This window comes from Meleagris gallopavo, chromosome 8, assembly GCF_000146605.3.
Source record: "Meleagris gallopavo isolate NT-WF06-2002-E0010 breed Aviagen turkey brand Nicholas breeding stock chromosome 8, Turkey_5.1, whole genome shotgun sequence".
Taxonomy (NCBI): domain Eukaryota; kingdom Metazoa; phylum Chordata; class Aves; order Galliformes; family Phasianidae; genus Meleagris; species Meleagris gallopavo.
In genome coordinates, this window is record NC_015018.2 from 10,500,554 (window position 1) to 10,519,218 (window position 18,665).

Here is an 18,665-nt window from a genome sequence, read left to right on the forward strand (position 1 = left end):
TTCTTTTTATTTTAAGTGATGCTTAGGGAAAAAAACCAAAACAAACTAACTATAGTATGCCAAAAGGAAATTAATTTAAAAAAAACAAAAGCATAAGTGTCAAAATAATATAATTGAAGCCCAATCTGTTTAGTAAAAGAGAACCATCCTGAGAAAATACTCCCTAAGCAAAGAACATAACCCAGCTACGTGAAATTCCAACCTTAGTTGAGCTTTTAGATGATTTTGTAGTAGCAATGAGCATCTGTAATCCAAACAGGGCCCTGTGTGATGGAGTTCAGGTGGGAACTTGGTTGAACACCATGGTCATGCCAAAGGGAAAGAGCAAAAAGCACAAGAAGGGGAGGGGGGAGGAGGGGTTCTCCAATGTGAAGTTACAGATGGGTAAGGGAACGAGAAACAGGCCTAAAAGAGGACAAAGCACATTTCATTTCAGCTTTACAGTTGCTGACAACGCTCTGTGGAGCATCAAGGCTGCTGGAAAACTCGTTGCTATTTATTCTTATGTACTTCTTCTGGACAGCTAGGAAGCCTAAGGCAAACACAAACGGCCCTGGCGCCCTGGCTCCCGCCAAGCAGCTCAAGCTGCTGCTCCAGGATACACGATGTGCCAGAGCAGGTCTTCAGAGGAGGCTCTTGCCTGGAAAACAGGAGGAATTGGCCACCTCTGAGCCATCTGACCAGACTCCGCAGCTCTGCCCTTTGTGAGAAGGGGGGCTGTGAGCTGCCCTGAGGCTGAGGAGAAGCAGATCTCTTCTGGCCCTTGTGGTCTTTGGCTTTTGGAGCAGCAGGGAATCAGCCCAGCTCATGAGAAAGTGTCGAGTGGGATGGTGCTCCATGGGGTCTGTTTTTAATCATATCGTACCTCAAAATGCTGCTGAGCTCTATGTCACTTCTTCTCTTGGACACTTCTATTATACTATCATTTGCAAAAATTCCTCTTTTCCCAATGGCCTATTGAAATCCGAATCTCCAGATAACTGTGCTGATTTTCAATTAATTGATGAGATGCTGCAAAATTTGAAATGCTGAGGGTTTTTTCCCTGCAAATTGCCAATGGATAATCTCTCCTGCATCCCCTTCTTGTCCAGTGTTGCTGCTGAAATGGGCTGACTGTGAGAAGGTCCCAGCAAAAGCAATCAGGAAGCTTGGGTGGTACCCATCTCTGCAGTTTTGTGGCACATAGTTTTTGCTGGGGCAGGTGGACAGATGCTCAGGTGAAAGCATTTCTCATTTTTTCTCCCTTTTTTTTTTTTTGTTTGTTTTTGTTTTTGTTTTTGTTTTCTTGCAGGGTCCTATTGGCTTGGATGGCAAACCGGTAAGAAAACAGCCTCTCTGGAGGCTTTGTGCCCTGCCACCTGCCAGGTCCCACTCTCCTACCAGCCTGCATGCTCAGAGTATGTTTTTAGGAGGATTATTTTCAGTGTCATGCACATGCATGGATTAAATGAAAATCAGAAGGTTGGCAGGCAGGTGGATGCCACAAATGCTTTAGGGGAGTTGCAGGTGGCAAGAGATTAGGGAGAGAGAGCATGGCTGCTTCCTTTCTAGGCAAATCTATGAACCAGCACCTCACAAGGGCAGCAGCCAACCTGCTGCAGGGAAAACCTCAGTGTTTTGGGTGTTCGAGAACAATGTAATGTTAGCTGTGTGAGCAGAGCTCCACATGTGTGGCGTTGTATCTCTCTTGAGAAATAATAGTGGCTGTACCTCTCAAGGCAAGGGGTAAGCAGGTAAAGCGAACATCTTTTAGAGGTTGGAGTGGCTGAAGCTGAGGAATGTTTTCTTTCTTTTGCAGGGTTATCCTGGACAGAAGGGGGAGATGGTAATAACAACAAAAATTATATATGCTAGTGGTTGATGGATTGGTTTGAAATGGCATTGCCTGTCAGCTGGAAATAAGCTTGTAGGCAGACTAGTGGTCTTAGCTTTAGCTAATGGTCTAGCTATATACCTAATTCTGTAATTTCATTGCAGTGTGGAGATGCATGCCTGTAATCTTTACATTATGGCTATCAGATTCATCATGTCACAACAGCAACTCTGTAGTTATGCATGGGATATGTTTTCCTCACAGTTAGCAATTACGTTCTTTAAATATACTCCGGGAGCTGACATTTTTCGTGGTTGGCTTCATAGCAGAAGTAAAAGTTGATGGAAAGTTTTTTGAAAATCCATCTGGTGGCTTTCAACATACCTAACAAAAAAATAGTGTATTATTTGTTTTGAATGCTTTTCTTTCCCCTCTTGAAGGTCTGTTTCATTTGTGCATCATACCAAAATGCTTTCATTTGGGAATGATAAACTTGGGTTATTCTTCATGGGAACCCAAGTGTGATCTTGTTTCTCTCAACTTCTTGGATGATGAAATCCCCAAACACGAGCACACCAAGGTAGCAGCTCTGTAGTCAGCTTTGCTCAGTGAAGTGCTGGATTTTTTCTTCTGCAAATTCTGTTTCTGGAGCCCAAGAGTCAGTGTAGCCCTCTGGCAAGCACGTGTCGAAGATCCCCATCCCTGCTCCCTGGCAGAGGGTGAGCTGCCATTCCTCAGTTGCACAACCCTAGCTCAGGCTTCAGTCCTGGCTGCTTCTTGTTCGATCCCAGTGCGTCAGCCAAGGAGACGTGCTGTCAGCTGAGGTCCAGGGAACAATGAGGGTGTGTTTTCCTGATGTTTTTTCTCCCCTCCTTTTAATAAATCCCCCCCGTGGTGCAGCCAAAACATGTGTGCATTTTCATTCCTCCCGAGTAACAGCAGAGAACCCAGAGCTCTCTTGGAAACTGTTCTCCACAAAAGTTTGTAAAAACTGAGGTTCCACTTACTCCCTATACTGAAGGCTTTTGTCACCGTAAATCCATCTTGTATTCATGACTATGTGTTTCTTTAAAGGGTGCCACAGGTCCCCGGGGACAGCCCGTAAGTACCCTATATTTTGTGTTTGTACCTCCCCCATCCCTTTCCTCTTGCATGTACAGAACCTCTCCTTCACCGAGAGCCTTTAAAAATCTCATCTCTCTTATAGGGACCCCCAGGACAAAAAGGAGAAAAGGTAATTTTAATGGGCAATAACGCTGAAAATTGCATGTAAAAAAATGAGCAGAGAAGTGGGCTGGGCTGGTGCTGCTCGGTTTGACTTTGAGTGACTGAGAGATACAGGAAAAGCAGAGGGCTGTGGGGTCAGTGGGTGGGAGGTAGGCTGCTTATCGAGTGCAAATTGGCATAGTCTCACTGAGTTCAATAGAGCCACCGTGATTTACACCTTGCGGATCTGCCCTCCAATGTCTATTTTGGTTCTCTCTGTTCGTGGTTTAAACTCTTTTCTTTTAATCCCCTTCTTACACAGGGTCAGTGCGCAGAGTACTCCCACAGGGTAAGTCATTAGCGTTATTATCGTCTGTCCTGTGCCTTCCTGAATGTTAATCCCCCTTTCGTTTGAATGGCTTTTTGTTGGAAATATAGATCGTTTCATGAACGAGATGCGTCACCCAGGCCTGAGAGCAGCACTCGGCTGATTGATGTGCTTCACAGGAAAGCTGCAGATAAGGACTTCCAGGAGGGATCTTGGCCCTCCACTCTCTTCCTGCCCACTGGGGCTGACCCCAAGCTAAATGCTGTCATTGCTTCTTTCTGGAGAGCCTCTGTGCTGCAGCACGGCGGGGAGAAGGTTGGGGTCTTCACCCCAAAACTCAGTGAAACCTGAAGTTTCTGTAGGAACAGAGAGCACCGGCTCAGTCCCACTTCCACAGTCTGCCATGGGAGGACTGGTGGCAGCAGCCTTTTAACGAAAACCAGGCTGTTGCCCCCTTGCCTCTGTGTCCTGGCGTGGCCAGCATGTACTGCAGCCAAGAGAGGAAAGAGTACATCATGGAGTTTGAGGGGATTACAGAGGCAGAATTTAACCAGCTCTAAAAACAACTGGAGTGCTGAAAATCCACTGGAAATGCATTGGAACAACATCATATGAAGTGGCTGGAATTTGTAATCTGGGTGTACAGGGAGACAGGCTTAAGGGCTTTCTGTTTATTTTTGATGAGCCTCTGGACAATTAGCTGGGCTCTGGTGCCTGTCCCCAGGGGAACAAGGCCCTGGATGCTCTGCGTAGCGGAGGCAGGAGCACGATGTCAGCTGGCAGCAAGAGAGATGGGAGCTGTGGGCAAGTGCCAGCCTGGGTACAATAATAGCAGGTCAGCTGTGTTTATTTAGGTGAGCCTGCTCACTAGATTGTTATGTTAAAAAGAAGCTAACAACAATGTTTGCCCAAGCGGTGTCCTGGATTCTTGTTACGATCTTTGGCTCCTGCCTGTCCTCAGAGCTCAAGGTGAAAAGCAGGCATGGGACCGGCAGCAACACTGCGAATCAAAGGTGCAGATTGTGCATCACTGGGAGCGACCTGGGACGAGGGCACACCGGTGGGCTGGGCTGTAGGCATCCTGGGGTGATGTCACAGGGCTGGGACAGCAGGGAAGAGGTTGCTGCAAAGTCTCACGTCACAGCAAAGCTTGGTGATGCCTCCTTGGCTCTCCTGGGTAGCGCTGGTCTCACTGAGGCAGCAAGCTCAGCACTTTAAGAAACCCTTGGGTCCTTCCAAGGCAGAGATGTGCTCGTGGGAAGAGTGGTTGCCACTAGATCAGCTCTAGGGTGGGCTGTCTTGGAGTGTCAGGTCATAGGCTGCAAGGCTGGGGCTAGTGGTTCAAGGCAGCCCAAAGAGTTGCAGTTCCTTCTCTTCCTCCCAAAATTAAAGTGGGAACGAGCCTTGCCGTATATGTGCCCACATTTGATTGAATTGCAATTTCTTCTTCTTTTACTGGTTGATGAATACTTTTGTCAGTTGTTTGTTTTGTTTTTTTTTCGGGCAAGGAGGTGAAAACCAACATCCTGAAAAGCCAGAGATGTTTCAGTTTTGTTAGGTCTTTGTTTTCTTAGGAAGGAAATGTAAGGTTAGGATGTAGGCCTTGGCTCATGTTGTAGTTTCCAATTTTTCCTTCTGTATGGCCTGTGGCTCTGCAAGAGATGATCCCAGGCATGGGGCTGCCCCAGAATGCCACCCGGAGCTTAGCACTGGGAAGAGAGGAGCAGCCACACTCTGTCTGCTCTCAAAAAAAGCATGTGTTTCACTGACCCCTGTTATGTGTCTTCCCTGTCAACTAGGAGTACCTAAGTACCACCCTTGCAGCCCTGCGCTCTAACCAGATCCTTACACTGAAGGTTTGTGCGTAACGATGTGATGGAACAGTTCTGATGCAAAGGCACAAGGCATCCAATATTGCGCACTCCTCTTTACATGGGGTCCAGAGGGACAGGGATGGCTGCAGGAGATGTCAGGCTCCTTCTCTAAATGATCTACTTGCACCTAAGTCCATTGTTAGATCTTGTCTGTTTTTGGAAGGGCTTATACTGCTTCCCTCCATTTTCCCCTTCATCTTTTCCACCATCCTCCCTCTGCTTCCCTGCTTTCAGAATCAGTGTATTTGGATGCGGCCACCTGAGCAGAGGGCTGTGATGCTGCAATATTGGATGGCCGTTTCCCTTTGCAACAAGACTGTGTCCTGGCTTTTGCTGCCAGAGCAAAGAGTGGCATTTAAAGGGACTGAACAACACTGCTGGGGTGCGCGGTCACTGTGGTGGGAGACCTGCAGGCACACCTCTGGGATCCAAGCACAGCTCACGTGGGGAATGGCTGCGCACAGGGGCACAGGCTTTTTTGCTGGAGCACAGAATGCTCCTTTCTCTTCTCCCTGTGTAAATTGAGAACAGCTTCAATGGAAAACTGATAGGAACAGGAAAGCGGATCAGGCCAGAGGAGCATTCCTGGGCCTAGAGCTGCTGTGGTGACTGCCAGGCTGACAACAGCGTGTATGCAAGTGGAAACTGGATACTGCAGGAGGATGAACAAATGCTCCTGAGCTTTACGGCATTTGATTGCTGTGTGTCCGGGTCAGCTTTGTGCACTGGGGCAGCATTCCTGGCTATAAGCAGTTGGAGGCTGCTGTTACTGCTAAGTGAGGAAAATCAAAGTGCATGCTACCAAGGCAGTACCCTGCTCAAGGCTCAGAGACACCGAGTTCTTGTCTTCTCCCTTGGCAGTGTTCATGTTGCCAAATGGACCGTGCTAGCACCCTTGTGTTGGCCCTGAGCCCTTCTGCTGACCCCAGCCAGCCACACTGCCGGCTGCACCCCGGGGAAGGGTGAGGCCCCCGGATACTTTCTTGTAAGGGAAGAGGGAAAACAATGTGAAAGCACACTTGGAAAAAACTTGAGAAGATGAGCTTTTTGATACTGTCTCAGATCTGATGATGAGAACTGAAGAGCAGAGCCAGTGTGGGGGTGTCTTGCAATAAACATCGCCTGGGAGTGGAGCTGAGTCAGAAATCCCCTGGGTGAGCTCTCTCTCTGAGCAGAGGAAGCTGTAGCAGCTCTGTGCTGCAGGTCCTGGTTGGCTGGGGCTGGTGGACAGCACATCCCCAGTGAGCAGTGCACGGTGCATAGGAGCTCGGAGGTCTGCCGGCAGGTACCTGTACCACGTGCAGCTGCACGCAGTCATTGACTTTCATAGCAATCTCTCTGTTCCCCTTTTCTCTGTTCTCTCCCCTGGCTGCTCTCTGACTCTTCATGCCCTAATGGCCTCCTTTGCCCTGTGACCTTCTGGTTTGATCTCCAGCTGTTGCCTCTCCTCAATTCAGTGCGGCTGGCTCCACCTCCGGTCATAAAGAGACGCACTTTCCAGGTAGACCTCTCCTCGTTGCCTGTTTCTAAGCCTATTCTGATGCTTGTGATTAATCAGCTTACTACCTGTCTGTCTTTCCCTACAGAGGGGCTTCCAAGGGGTTTGGGCAGAGCTGAGAGATGTTGTTTGAAGTGGAGGAAATCTTTGATGTGATAATGTGGCTAAAAAGAAACGCAGCAGAGCCAGCTCTTAAATCTAAAAGAAATGGGCCATGAAACTGCAGCCAGGACTGTTGACAAAAAGTCTCCCACTTTACAGAGTCTGGTCCTGCATATTCAATCTCCAGAAGAGGTTGGAAACCTCTTGCTGAAATGTAGCTAATGTTTGTGAAGTTTAACCAAGAAGAATGAATAGCAAACACTTCTGAGGGCTAGTCTGGTCTGAGACGCTGGGGAAAGCGTGTTCAAATAAGCTTTTATAATGATTTCATTAAATTGCATTAAATCTTGGTGTAAACACATTTATTTTGGTTTTCAGGACCATAACTCATGTTTAGTTATTTTGGTAATGAATTCATAAAATGAATTACGGATGTATAAATAGTGAGTAAGAGTGTCCATAGTCAGAGTTCATGTGGCTTTTAATGAGCCCACTTGAAGCATCCCCGTTCCATCAGTTGGGATGGACTTTTCTGTGTGGTGAAACTGCTGTAATTATCACACTGGAGTGTGCTGGGCACCCTTTATGAAGTGGCTGGTTTTTGCCACTCTGCTGTCTGCACTGCCAGATGCTAGCAGGGCACTGCAGTGCCACGAGGTGCCTTCCCAGCACTGTGTGAAATCCTGGTGTTATCACTTGAGACTGTGCTCTTAGCCCAGTTCCTATCAGCTCAATGTTCACACTGCATAATGCCCCACAGCTTGCATGGGTTGTCCTTCAAAGTAATAGTCCGAAGAGCCATGCCAAGGGTTGACCTCTTGGGAAGTCTTTGAAAGCTGAAGTTCCTATCCAGGATGAAGTGGGAAAGTTGAATAGCTGCCCTGTGTCTTGTCATCAGCCAGGGCTGCAAATTCCCTCCATTCCCAGAGGCCAGCTTCACTAGAGAATTTTGCTGTTATGTTTTGCTGCTGCCTTATTCATTTTCTAAGTGAGACAAAGTGTAAACCACTCCTACAGATCTGCCAGCACCAAGCAATTCCAGGAGCTCGACATTTGAATACTAAGAAAAAACATGAGGCTGTAAAGTAAATGCTAGTGCTTGAGGGAAGAAAATCCTGCTGCTCCCTCTGAGGTAGCAGGAGCCCTTTGTGCATGGGCTTGGACTGAGCAAAGGCTGTGTTAGGAGGCTCCATGAGCATTGCATTGCTAAAGCGCAATGAGGGTGACCAAATGGCGTTTTAAAGAGCTGAAAAATGGCTCCAGGCAGCAGCTAAAAATACAGAATGACATCTGATGACCGTGACACCTGATATCCAACTTACAGTATCCATTTACAGTGCAGATAGATCTGTGGGGGTCTTTTCATGCTGAATGCATTAATAAGAACATAATGACGTGGCGATAACATCTTGTGTGGTTAGGGATGGGCACACGCTTACACACACTGTGCTATGCTAGATGCAGCTGAACAAAGGCAATGTGACTGGGGCTTGGAGAGTCCCCACTGGTGCTCCCATGCAAGGGCAGGGCTCCTGCTCCCCCCATCTCCCTGTCCTCTGCTAGGGGAACAGCATGCGTTCCCAGTTACTGAACTTCCCATAAGCCTGGCCTACACCTTGGAAATTTTCTTCCAAATAGAGCTCATGGCAGAAAGGACAAAATCTGCATCTTATTTATTTCATGCAAAAATCTAAATAAAGCACACGTTCCTGAATCGCCTTGTTTTACTACGGGCAGCCAGGATAAACAACACCATGGTTAGGAACACATGCAGGGGACAGATTTTATGCGTTGCTGTGCACACAAGGCTGTATGATGGCAGCCTTGGCTTTACCAAGCAGCAGCACAGAGAGCATAAATGCAGCAGAGACTCAACCACATGCCCATTGATTTACAATTGAAAAATCACCATGTTTGATTTTTAGCTTCCTGTGGAAGAAGAGTTTTTCAGATGGAAGCAGGATGTTGTGATATTTTATCTGGGCAGGGCAGTTCGTGAGACAGGAGCTTAGTGTGGGTGCCATGGGGCCGTAGGAGTTTGCTGGATGCATCAATTATAGATCAGCAGTCTGGTATTCAGTGTGGTGCTTCCAACCCACTGTCTCCGCAGTGCTGCTTAGTCCCGAGTGCTGGTCCTTTGGGCCAGATGGCATTGCTGAGGGATGAGCCACAGCCGCTGAGTGGCTACTGAGGGGCCTGGGTAGGAACTGGCTGGAATGGCTTTCCTTGGAGAGCTTAAAATGGCAGGTGGCTTTGCACGCACTCGCTTGTTAAATCTTACAGAAACAGGCTTTGCCTGGTCGACATAGGCCTGCTTTGGGCGAGCTCCAGAAATGCCATGATGATCATGTTATTTTCTTTCGGTTTTGTGGCATTTCTACTTTTGGTCCATGGAAAAACAGCAGGAGCGTTTGCCCAAAAAATAGAGCGAAGGAGGAAAAAATAGGCTGAGGTAAGATGCTGCGGCTTTGCCAGGAAGTGCCAGCGTGGTCATGAGAGGCTTTGCTTCAAATGTGACTGCCAAGTGCTTTGGAGAGCCTCTCGAGAAGCCCAAGAGATGTTGGCATTTGATGTGCAAAGAGTTTGGGCTGCTTGGCCACCTGTAGATCGCTTGTAAGCAAGCACTGAGAAGGTGGTCTTGGATGTCTTTGCAAAACATGGGGTGCTGGCTCCTGAGAAGCCAGGCTGTCCTTGGCAAGGCTACGCCTCGCTCTTGGAAGCCTCTCCAGGCGCTAACTTGGGACTTTTCTTCTGCCTCTTCTGCTTCGGCCACGCTCACCTGCCTTGGGCTCTTGTGGTGGCAGTGTCTTGAGTTGGCTCTGCCTGCTGGTAATCCTTCTTTTAACAAAACTCAGGGTGAACAAGGACAAGCAGGAATCCAAGGTCCTCCGGGGCCACCTGGCCCACCGGGGCCCGCTGGACCAGCTGGACCCAAGGGAACCCCAGGACAGCCCGGACCAAGTGGGTCACCTGTAAGTCCAATTACAAAAAAAGCCTTCAGCTTTCTCTTTCCTTAGGGTGGACACAATTTCCTCTGGTCTTTGCTGCCTCTTCTGAAGCCAGACAGCCATGGACAGGGGAATGGCAGGGAAGGTGGGTGTGTGGGGAGAAAGAAGTTCCCACGAAGGCCCTGCACTGTTGATAGCTGTTCACATGTATGTGAGTGGGTCTACCAGCCCCATTTCCTCCTCCCTCTGGCTGTCTGCAGAGGAGGAAAAGTAATACACAGGGTGTAATTATCCTTCTTGCAGCAGAAATCTGGCTGATAAAATCCCTGCCATGCCTTTGAAGTCCTGCTCCTGCCCCATTCTCAGGAGTGTAGCAAGCAGTAGGCAAAAAGTGAAGCACACTTTAAAATACAATCTATTGCTAAACAGCAGGGGATAGAGTATGCTAACATCCTTCTCTCTTGCACAGGGCAGAGCTGGAGAACCTGGGAAGCCCGGCAGAGATGGAAAGGTGGGTGTCAGAAACTAGCTCCGCTCTGGGAGAAGTGTGATGTGCTGGCCCCGCAGTGGCTGCAGCGTGAAAGGAGTTTTCCATCTGTGAGAGATTTCAAGGCCTTCCAGAAGAAGGAGCCAGTGTTGTTCCCTGAGACAAAAGCGCTTCTCTACATGTAATAGTTTCAGGTGTTCTCATCTCTTTTTGAGCTCTAAGGAGACATGGATGTGATGAATAAATGTTGTATTGTCAGGCAAAATCAGGTGTAATGAAGGTATCAGAGCCTATCTAAGGTAGTTTTTTCCTCTGGTCTGCACACAGCAGGAAGGCAGCTCCTGTATGGATCTTTTGTATATTTATATTTGCACTCACACATATCCGGTGTTCTTCACGGTTCGTATCAGGTAAATTGTTTGGTTATTTCTCATTTGAAAACACAAGTGGTTTGTTTGTTAATATATTCTCTCTATTTAGCTAGTCAGAGAAAGCTGCCAACCCTTGATTTACTCCAGAGCTGCACAGTGGGCTGGGAACAAGTTTCCCAAGCAAAGCCAGAGAGACAGGAAAGATTCTGGGGCACAATGCATGAGGAAAAGCAACTTTTCAGTCTTCAGATTTAGAGAAACCAAGCCTGGGAGAATGGAGCATTATGGGCATGAAATAATGAAATGAAATTTGGGAGTGTGGGTTAGAATAGTATTTATGTGAAGAATAGATCAGGGATGTTTGAACTCACCGATGCAAGTCATCTCTGTAAAGGGGCCCCCATCACTTTGCGTAGCATTGTCTACATTTGTCAACTCCAGTGTCTCTTTTGATTTTATTTACAGGGCTTACCTGGGCCTCCTGGAGCAAAGGTGAGACATCTGGCCTCAATTTGAGGAGCAAAGTGTTAAACAGAGAGGTGGACTCTTGCAGCATAGAGAGATGTGTAAATTGTAGAAGGTGAAAGACAGGGAAAGGAGGTTACATCAAATAACTGAGAAAGATTTCTAGCTCAGCTCTGTATTGGCCAGGGGGCCCAGACTGCGTGCTGACTCATGGGTTTTGTCCTGGCAAAGTGTCCAAGTTGCATCTCAGCAGAGTAAGGCACGCCTCATCAGCCCCTCTTGCAAAATTCTTTGCCACACACAGCTATATTGGCTTCTTCCACTCTCAAAGCATTTACCAGCGCTTCAGGAACCGATTTTGCAATGCTATTGTTAACGCTACCGCAACTTCCCATTTATTCACTTGCCAAAATGTGAGAGTGGGGGGGTAGTGGTGGTTGTTTTTCAGCTGCTGCTGCCCACCTCCGTTTGTTTTTATTTGAGGTATTTCACCAGGGTGAGGATAGGAACCATAGAGCTGGGGCATGGAGCTAGCATGAGTTACCTGGCTGCTGGTGCTCTTTGTGCCTCTCCTCCTAGGATTCAGTCACTGTAGGTAACAGGGACCCCAGAGTCTGAAGGCTCAGGGACTCAGTGGAGTCATTTTGAGCCAAAGGCCTTGTGGAATGGCCCTAGGGGAAGGGGCAGGGATTTATTCTTCTCAGGCCAAACCTCATTTTATTTTGTCTTTTTACCTTTTGCAGGGAGACCCTGGGATTCAAGGATACCCTGGGAGAAAGGTAAGGGGGCACTTCCAATACTGCTAAATGAATTAAGTTGCACTGACGCCTTGTGGGATGACAGCTGCAAAACTCTGGGCTCCTCTGGACCTCCTTGCTGAGCTCCTTTCACTGGACCAGGGGCAGTTGAGGGTCCATGGGTCCCCTAATGCTCACTTGTGTAAGGAAAGTTGGGACCCAGGGATCTCTTTAACCCTCTGGCAGCAATAGTACAGATTTCTCCCTACCCATACCCACTTCCAGACTTAGATCTAGCTATTATACTACTAGAAAGGGCCAAATCCTGGCTATGTACGACTTGAAAGTTGATCCTTTCCCTGGTTAAAAGGCAGAAGCTGGCATTGCCTGCTGATCTGCAACAGCAGCTAATTAACAGCAGTGTTGAATCAAGTCTGAAGGGTGTAATGGAGAGACAGGGAGACGGGGGAAAGCGCGAAGGAAGATCAAAGGGGAAAGAGGGAATGAAGAGGTACTGCTGATGTTACCGGGAGAAGGGGAAGGCAAATGCTCCCAGCAGGCAGGAGTGCCATGTTATCTCTGCACTGCTTTATGGGTGCTCTGTGGGTAAAAAGGCAAGATCCGAGAGTTTTTTAATTAGTTCTGTATAAACCAAGAAGGTTTTGTTATGTTAGGAAGTGAAAATTATAGCCCCTGTGGACCACAGCCCACTCCTGCAGACAGACACAATTTATTGCCTCCTCTTGCAGTGAACCATCCGTCGGTTTTTCCATTCAGAGTCCATCCTGTTCTAAGCTCTCAGTGTGTGGGGGGCAGCGAGGGGGTCCCTGTAGTGACCTCATGGTGAGGGCCTCTTCTTAGAGCTCCTCTCACACAAAACAACTTGCTTGGCTCATTTACTCACTGAGCAAAGGTTGTCAGGAGAATGAGCCCAAGGTTGCAACCTTCCTCTGGAAATGTGGACGGAATGGATGAAAGTAGGGAAGAAAATCCTCGCTCAGTGTGTGGGTCAGGGAAAGGGACAAGAAGGCAAAGAGCTGAGCAAAGATGTTAGCTCTGATACAACGCAGGTCTGTGGGACCATTTCCTTCAAGCCACACGTTTTGTGTAGTGAACATCTTTCTTGATGCAGAACGGTACTCCTGCCCTGGTGAGACCCAGGGGAGAGGTTGGTACGTGGTGGGCACTTCTGTCTAGGACATCCCTCTCCTGTCTTTTCTGACCTGGGCATCCCACGTGCTCCTTTTTTGCTCATCACTGTGTTTGCTGCTTTCTCTGTTTCCTTTCTTTTCTTCCTCAGGGTGAGGCGGGCATGTCAGGCTTGCCTGGTGCGCATGGCCTCCCTGGAGCTACTGGCCCCAAGGTAACTCTTAAACATGGCACCAGCAAGGCTGTCTCCCAGGGGCAGATGAGTGGCACAAAGCCTAGAGATGCTGAAGAAATACAGAGAGTTAGGGCCCAGGTGCAGATTCTCTGTAGCAGAGTGCAAAGCATGTAAACAGAGACTTGCTCCTGTGTGAAAGGTCCGGAGGATTTTTGGCCAGAGCAATTCCTCGCTGTCCTGAACTAGGACAAGGATTATCTCTGCACAGGCCTCTGTTCAAGAATAAATCTGACCCAGCTTTTAGATGGTTTTACTGGGTGGTAAAGGTGGTTAAGGCTGGGTCTGCTCCACGAAACAGCTTGATGGTTGATTAGTCTACAGCCAAAATATGTAGGAAGCATTAGCATGGACTACCTCCAGCATCCACTCCAGCAAGGTGCAGTGCCTTGCAGTTCCCAGGGAGAGATGGGTTAGAGCCAGTGTTCAGACTGGTGTTGTGGTCTCTCTAGAGAGCTGTGCTAGCCTTTATTACATACTCCCTTCTTTGGCAACTTACTCTTTAGCCCTTGCTGTGAAGATTGGTCTGCTTGCTCAATTTCTCCTCACATTCACTGTCCCTCTGTGTGTTTTCTCTCTGTCTGTTCTTTGCTGGGCAGGGTGAAAAAGGGGACACTGGCATAAAGGTAGGTATGAGGAATGTTTTCTACTGTGATAGATGTCTGGGAGATGCTGCTCCTTGGGCTGAAGGGTTGTAAGAGGAAGTTGGGTCTGAGCAGCTCTGTGGGATATTTAATGGAGTACACATCTGTGCTGTGATTAACCACAAACAGTCTCTCCAAGCTCAGGCAATAAAAGCACCCTTTATCCTTTTGGTGGAATTTGATTCTTACCAAAGGCATTTCTCTGACTATGAAGCTTGCAAATGATTTGTTGCATCTCTTCATTTGATGGGATGGGTTGGGGTTTCCTCATAAAATCTGGTTAGCTGACACATCAAATCCACTCAATCTCTGCAACTCAGGCTGGGCTTTGGCATCAGGCTCTTCTGTTTGTTTCTGGACACTTCTTACAGACTTATATGCTCTGTGCCCAGATGTTAACTGACTAAAGTTTATTGTACCCATATATTTAAAGTATATAACTTAATGTTGGTTGTGCTTAAAACATTACAACACTGGTGTTTGTTGAGTCAGAGCATACTCCATCACGCCATACATTTTAAACATCATGAGAAAAAGCTGGTTCTGTAATATTTTGAAAAGCATTAGCAGTGACACATACATTTAAAATATTTCGTATGTGTCACGCATCTCATTTATTGTGTAGCATATATACTTCCTATATTTTTTCCATCTGGGTGGATTACTATTTAAAGAAAGAAAAGACACCTCCAGAACTTAATGTGAATGCGTTACATAGAATTTAAAGAAAAATCTTTTGGGAACATAGGCTTTGGTTTCATAGTTGAATATCACAGCAGTAATTGCCTTCCAATAAGAAGGCAATACATCTTCAGAAATAATACAGTGCATGTAAAGTCCAAAGGTTCCCCTGTATCCATCTTCATGTCAGTGTAATTCCACTGACCACAAAGCTCCTGGTCTGTGCTAGCGTAAATGAGAGAAGAATTGCACCCAGAACTAGTGTGTTTTGGGAGCTACAAATTTTCTGCTGTCTCAATAGCCAGATGCTTTCCTGCTAAGCTGAACTGCAGGACTGAAGTTGGAGTGTGGCTTAGATGGGAGACATGTCTGGAAGGAAACACTGCCTTCCACCCCTACTTAACGCTCCCACGTTTCACAGTCAGCAGGCACCTGCTCTGCCTGCACCCACATACAAAGGCTAATCAGCCCCTGATTTATCTTCTGGAACACTAACAGAAATTTCCTAGTCCCAGATGAGGTGAAAACAAACCGTATGCAATATATACTGAATCTGGGAAGGCCTCCTAAACCTTCTCATCAACTCCAATTGAGTTTTTGGCATCGGTGGGTTTTGGGAAGATCCTAGGGTCTCCTCATGGACTCCTCTTCCTATTTTCTCAGTGGCTCTGGGAGGGGAACAGGGGCAGAGATGGGGAAAGGAATTGGCACCTGTTATTGCAGGGCAGCCTGGACCAAGCAGACAGAGGCAATCCTTTCCTCCCACTGTTTCTACACTCTGCATGCTCTTTGTATTTGGGCTCTGGCAAAAGGAAAGTCTCCAAGGCTTCAGTGATATCTCAGGGTCATGCACACTTGAGAGGCTTCTCTGTCCTGTTAGAGAGCAATGACTCAGTGAGAACCTGGGGACATGCTCTAGATACTTTGGCCCTTACTCATCTTGTTTCGTAAGAGTGGAGACAAAACCTGCTGTGCTTTCTGTGCTAATAAATAGGAGCTCCATAGGGTCACCTCCCAGTCCCAAACCAGCCTATTCTTCCACGCGCAGACTTTCATTTGTTACTGTCAATATCACTTTTCTCTCTTTCCTTTCTTCTTTGCTCTGAGGGATTTAAATACAAGTGCAGATACCCCTAAATCAGCAGCCAGACATCAGCCAGTAGCAGCTCCTGAACATCCACATGGTGCATGAATTTGTTGCCTTTGGAAATTTCTTCTTTCCTGTCTGCCTCCCTTCCAGGAAGGCCGTTTGGGACCCTGGGAAGCTTTTAATGTTTCCACCTTTGGATTCAATTACGTGGACCAGAGTCTTTTTTCTTTTTATTTGGGAAGCCCGTTCAAATACTATAGGTGATTCATAGTTTATCTGTAGGAATCTATTTTGCGTAGCTTATCATTGCTTTTTCTGGTAGCAGAGAACATTACAGGCCCTGCCCTGTTGAAGAAGCTTTCAGGTTGCATTCAAACCTCTTGTTCCTAACCTTGAGGTAGACAGTAATGTTGCATGAAGGCCAATACACGAGCTGTAAGTATGATCAGCTGGGTCATTTGAATAAGCATTTGATTTGCTGTCTCCAGGTTAACCATCAATTTTGGCCAGCTGATGTATGTTTTTCTCTTTTTCGTGATGGTCCTTAGGATGAGGCATTTTCCTACGCTCTGAAAAAAGAGCAATAGTAATCTGGGGATGTGAGCCAGGTGTTTTGCTTCTGGCTTCTGCCCTCGGTGATACTTCTCAGTTTCTGGCTTGCCTGCGTTGTTCTGGTGCTGGCTGTGGCACCCTGTGCAGCCCTTCCCTGGCCCAAAGGACACAGCAGGACCAGAGAGGGCTCAGCATGCTGAGGCCTTACTGTACAAAGATTTCCAAATAATTAGTGGCTTAGAGATATTCTGGAGAGTTGCTTTTCCTGCTTGTCCTCTGGCTTTGGCCCCGAGTTTTCTTACTGCTCTTTAATGATGCAGTGCCATACTTGTTTCTGCTCTCTAATTAGCTCTAGCGCCTGTGTGATCCTGCAGGTGTTAATGAGGGCTGTGTGAATGTGCTGGGGCCATAGTCAGGAAATGTCAAGGTAGTGTGGTTGCTCTGTAACTTGCTGCCTGTAAGAGGTTATCTTGCTCTCACTGGGTTGGCTTTGCTTTTGCAGGGCTAAATAATTAAAGAGCTCTTCAGGCAGCTAGCATGTTTCAGGAAACTCTCTGGGATGGGGATTACTTTCCTGTGCAGAGCTGCTTTATGGGGCTAGATCCCGCAGTGTGGGTGCTGCCCAGAAGACAGCATTGGTCTTGTCTCATTTAAGAAGAAAAACAGCACGCAGCTGAAAAAGAGGGGCACAGGGTGATTTCACTTCTCTTGTACAAAGTATTCATAATTACTGGTTTATTTTTCTTACACTTTTCTTACAATATACTGCATAGGGTGAGAGGTACTCATACTTACAAGAAAGGACTAAACACTCAAAAGAGTCAAAAGGCCACGGTGCCCCTGAAGTTCACAGGCAGAAGGTGTACTTGGCCCTCCTCGCAGTGCCCTGGGAGGACTCATGCTGTATCTGTTGCTCTTTTTCTGTTTCTTGCTCTGCTTCCAGGGAGAGAGAGGCATGCCAGGGCTGCCAGGAAGACATGGCATGAAGGTACTTTGTGAACAGTGGAGTGATGCTTGTCTTCCTGATCTCACCCTTACCACTCAGCTGTCCCTGATGCACAAGCATCACCTGGATTGGTGTGTGTGTCTGCTGGTCGATGACTGTCCTCAGCTGAATCCTTTCTGCTTCTAAATTGCAAAGTACAGGGCCTAATTCATGACAGTGACCATGGGGAGAGAAGTGTTTCAAAAAGCAAATGCCATGCCCAGTCTGATGCTGTCTTGCAACATCAGGAACTTAATGCTCAATGCTAGTGAGAGCACCCAGTTACCAACATTCTAGGAAATTGGCATTTCTTAAACTGGGGTCCCAGTGTGTTAGCACGCTGCAGTCAGCAGGGTTATGCAAGTGCGAACCTGGGTTGATGCAGCGATGCATCAGGGCCAGTGTGTGTGAGCAAGCCTGCATGTGTGCATGGTAGCTTTAGAGTAAGTACTAGAAAATAATGTCTGCATCCACTGCCATTTAAAGGCTAAAGTGAGGAACAGACATCCCAAATGTACCATGAAAGCCTAACCCAAGCCACTTTCTGCACATAATCCCTTTCATGACTCTAGCCCATATTCACTAAAACCTACTGACCCCTGAGAAATTCTGGAATGCTTTTTTCCCCTTTTATTGCATAGAATCCCTGATCTCCATCTTCTGTCCTTGTGTTTTTTAGCTTTGTCCCTGATTTGTTTCAGAAAGCTGAGAGGTATGATCCCGCTGCTCTCTGGCTCCCCACTTCTCCTCGTTTGAACTTTTCCAATCTCTCTTCACCTTGAACTTGGCTCCCAGTCCTCCTTTCTGCCTCATGTGCTACATCCCACGTTCTAACACTACTTCACCTCCTCCCCCTCCTACTCCCCTCCTTAGACCCCTGTTATCCCTCATATTTGCTTTTGTAACTGGACATTTTCACCAGGCCTTAGCTCGTACTAACACAGAGATTCCAGAGCAAAGGGTTGATGCCAGACTTGCATTTTTTTCCTGCTGCTGAGGAGAAGGTGCTCGTGCTTGGGAGTCTTTTCATCCCCTAGTGTGGCTGGCTTCACCGCTCTCCTGAAGCTGCCTTACTGCAGCGTTAGTCCCCTGAGATGAGAACAGAATATGGGCAAATAAGACCAAGGCTCTGGTGTTACAAACTGTGTTCCTCAGAGTGCTTGAGCTGATATATCTGAGATCAAACTGAACGGAGTGTTTGGTCCTCAATCTGACTTTGCTTTCCTTGCTTACTTGATTTGATGCTGCTTGTTGGCCTCGGCTTTGCCAGCAGGGCTGACGCTCGGGGTGGAAATCTGGTTTTCCTTACAGGGTTGTGCCCATGTTATGTGTCTTTGGGTGAGCTTTTTGGAAAGCAGAACCACTGTCATGGGTGAACGACCCATACAGGAAAGGAGGATGTGTGCTGTGTGGTGTTACAGCATTACTTCTGAGTTTTGGAAAGGAAAAGATGCGGATTTTCCCTTCATAGTTCCACTTGGCTGATAGTGTTTTGTTTCTTAA

At 47.3% G+C, this 18,665-nt stretch overlaps 1 protein-coding gene across 16 annotated transcripts in view; it reads left to right on the plus strand.

Moving 5' to 3' along the window:
* The window catches only part of COL13A1 (collagen type XIII alpha 1 chain), an 81,105-nt gene that overhangs the window by 37,143 nt on the left and 25,297 nt on the right, over positions 1-18,665 (plus strand). For 10 of the 16 annotated variants that reach the window (XM_031554386.1, XM_031554388.1, XM_031554382.1 and 7 more), the window contains 13 exons: positions 1,292-1,318; positions 1,799-1,825; positions 2,888-2,914; positions 3,021-3,047; positions 3,342-3,368; positions 6,657-6,722; positions 9,677-9,793; positions 10,239-10,280; positions 11,093-11,119; positions 11,836-11,871; positions 13,130-13,192; positions 13,810-13,836; positions 17,121-17,165. In XM_031554386.1, the coding sequence (XP_031410246.1) occupies positions 1,292-1,318; positions 1,799-1,825; positions 2,888-2,914; positions 3,021-3,047; positions 3,342-3,368; positions 6,657-6,722; positions 9,677-9,793; positions 10,239-10,280; positions 11,093-11,119; positions 11,836-11,871; positions 13,130-13,192; positions 13,810-13,836; positions 17,121-17,165 (558 nt within the window). Of the gene's footprint in view, positions 1-1,291; positions 1,319-1,798; positions 1,826-2,887; positions 2,915-3,020; positions 3,048-3,341; positions 3,369-5,146; positions 5,204-6,656; positions 6,723-9,676; positions 9,794-10,238; positions 10,281-11,092; positions 11,120-11,835; positions 11,872-13,129; positions 13,193-13,809; positions 13,837-17,120; positions 17,166-18,665 lie in introns of all 16 variants that reach the window. The other 6 variants (XM_031554385.1, XM_031554390.1, XM_031554392.1 and 3 more) reach the window with 4 other exon arrangements.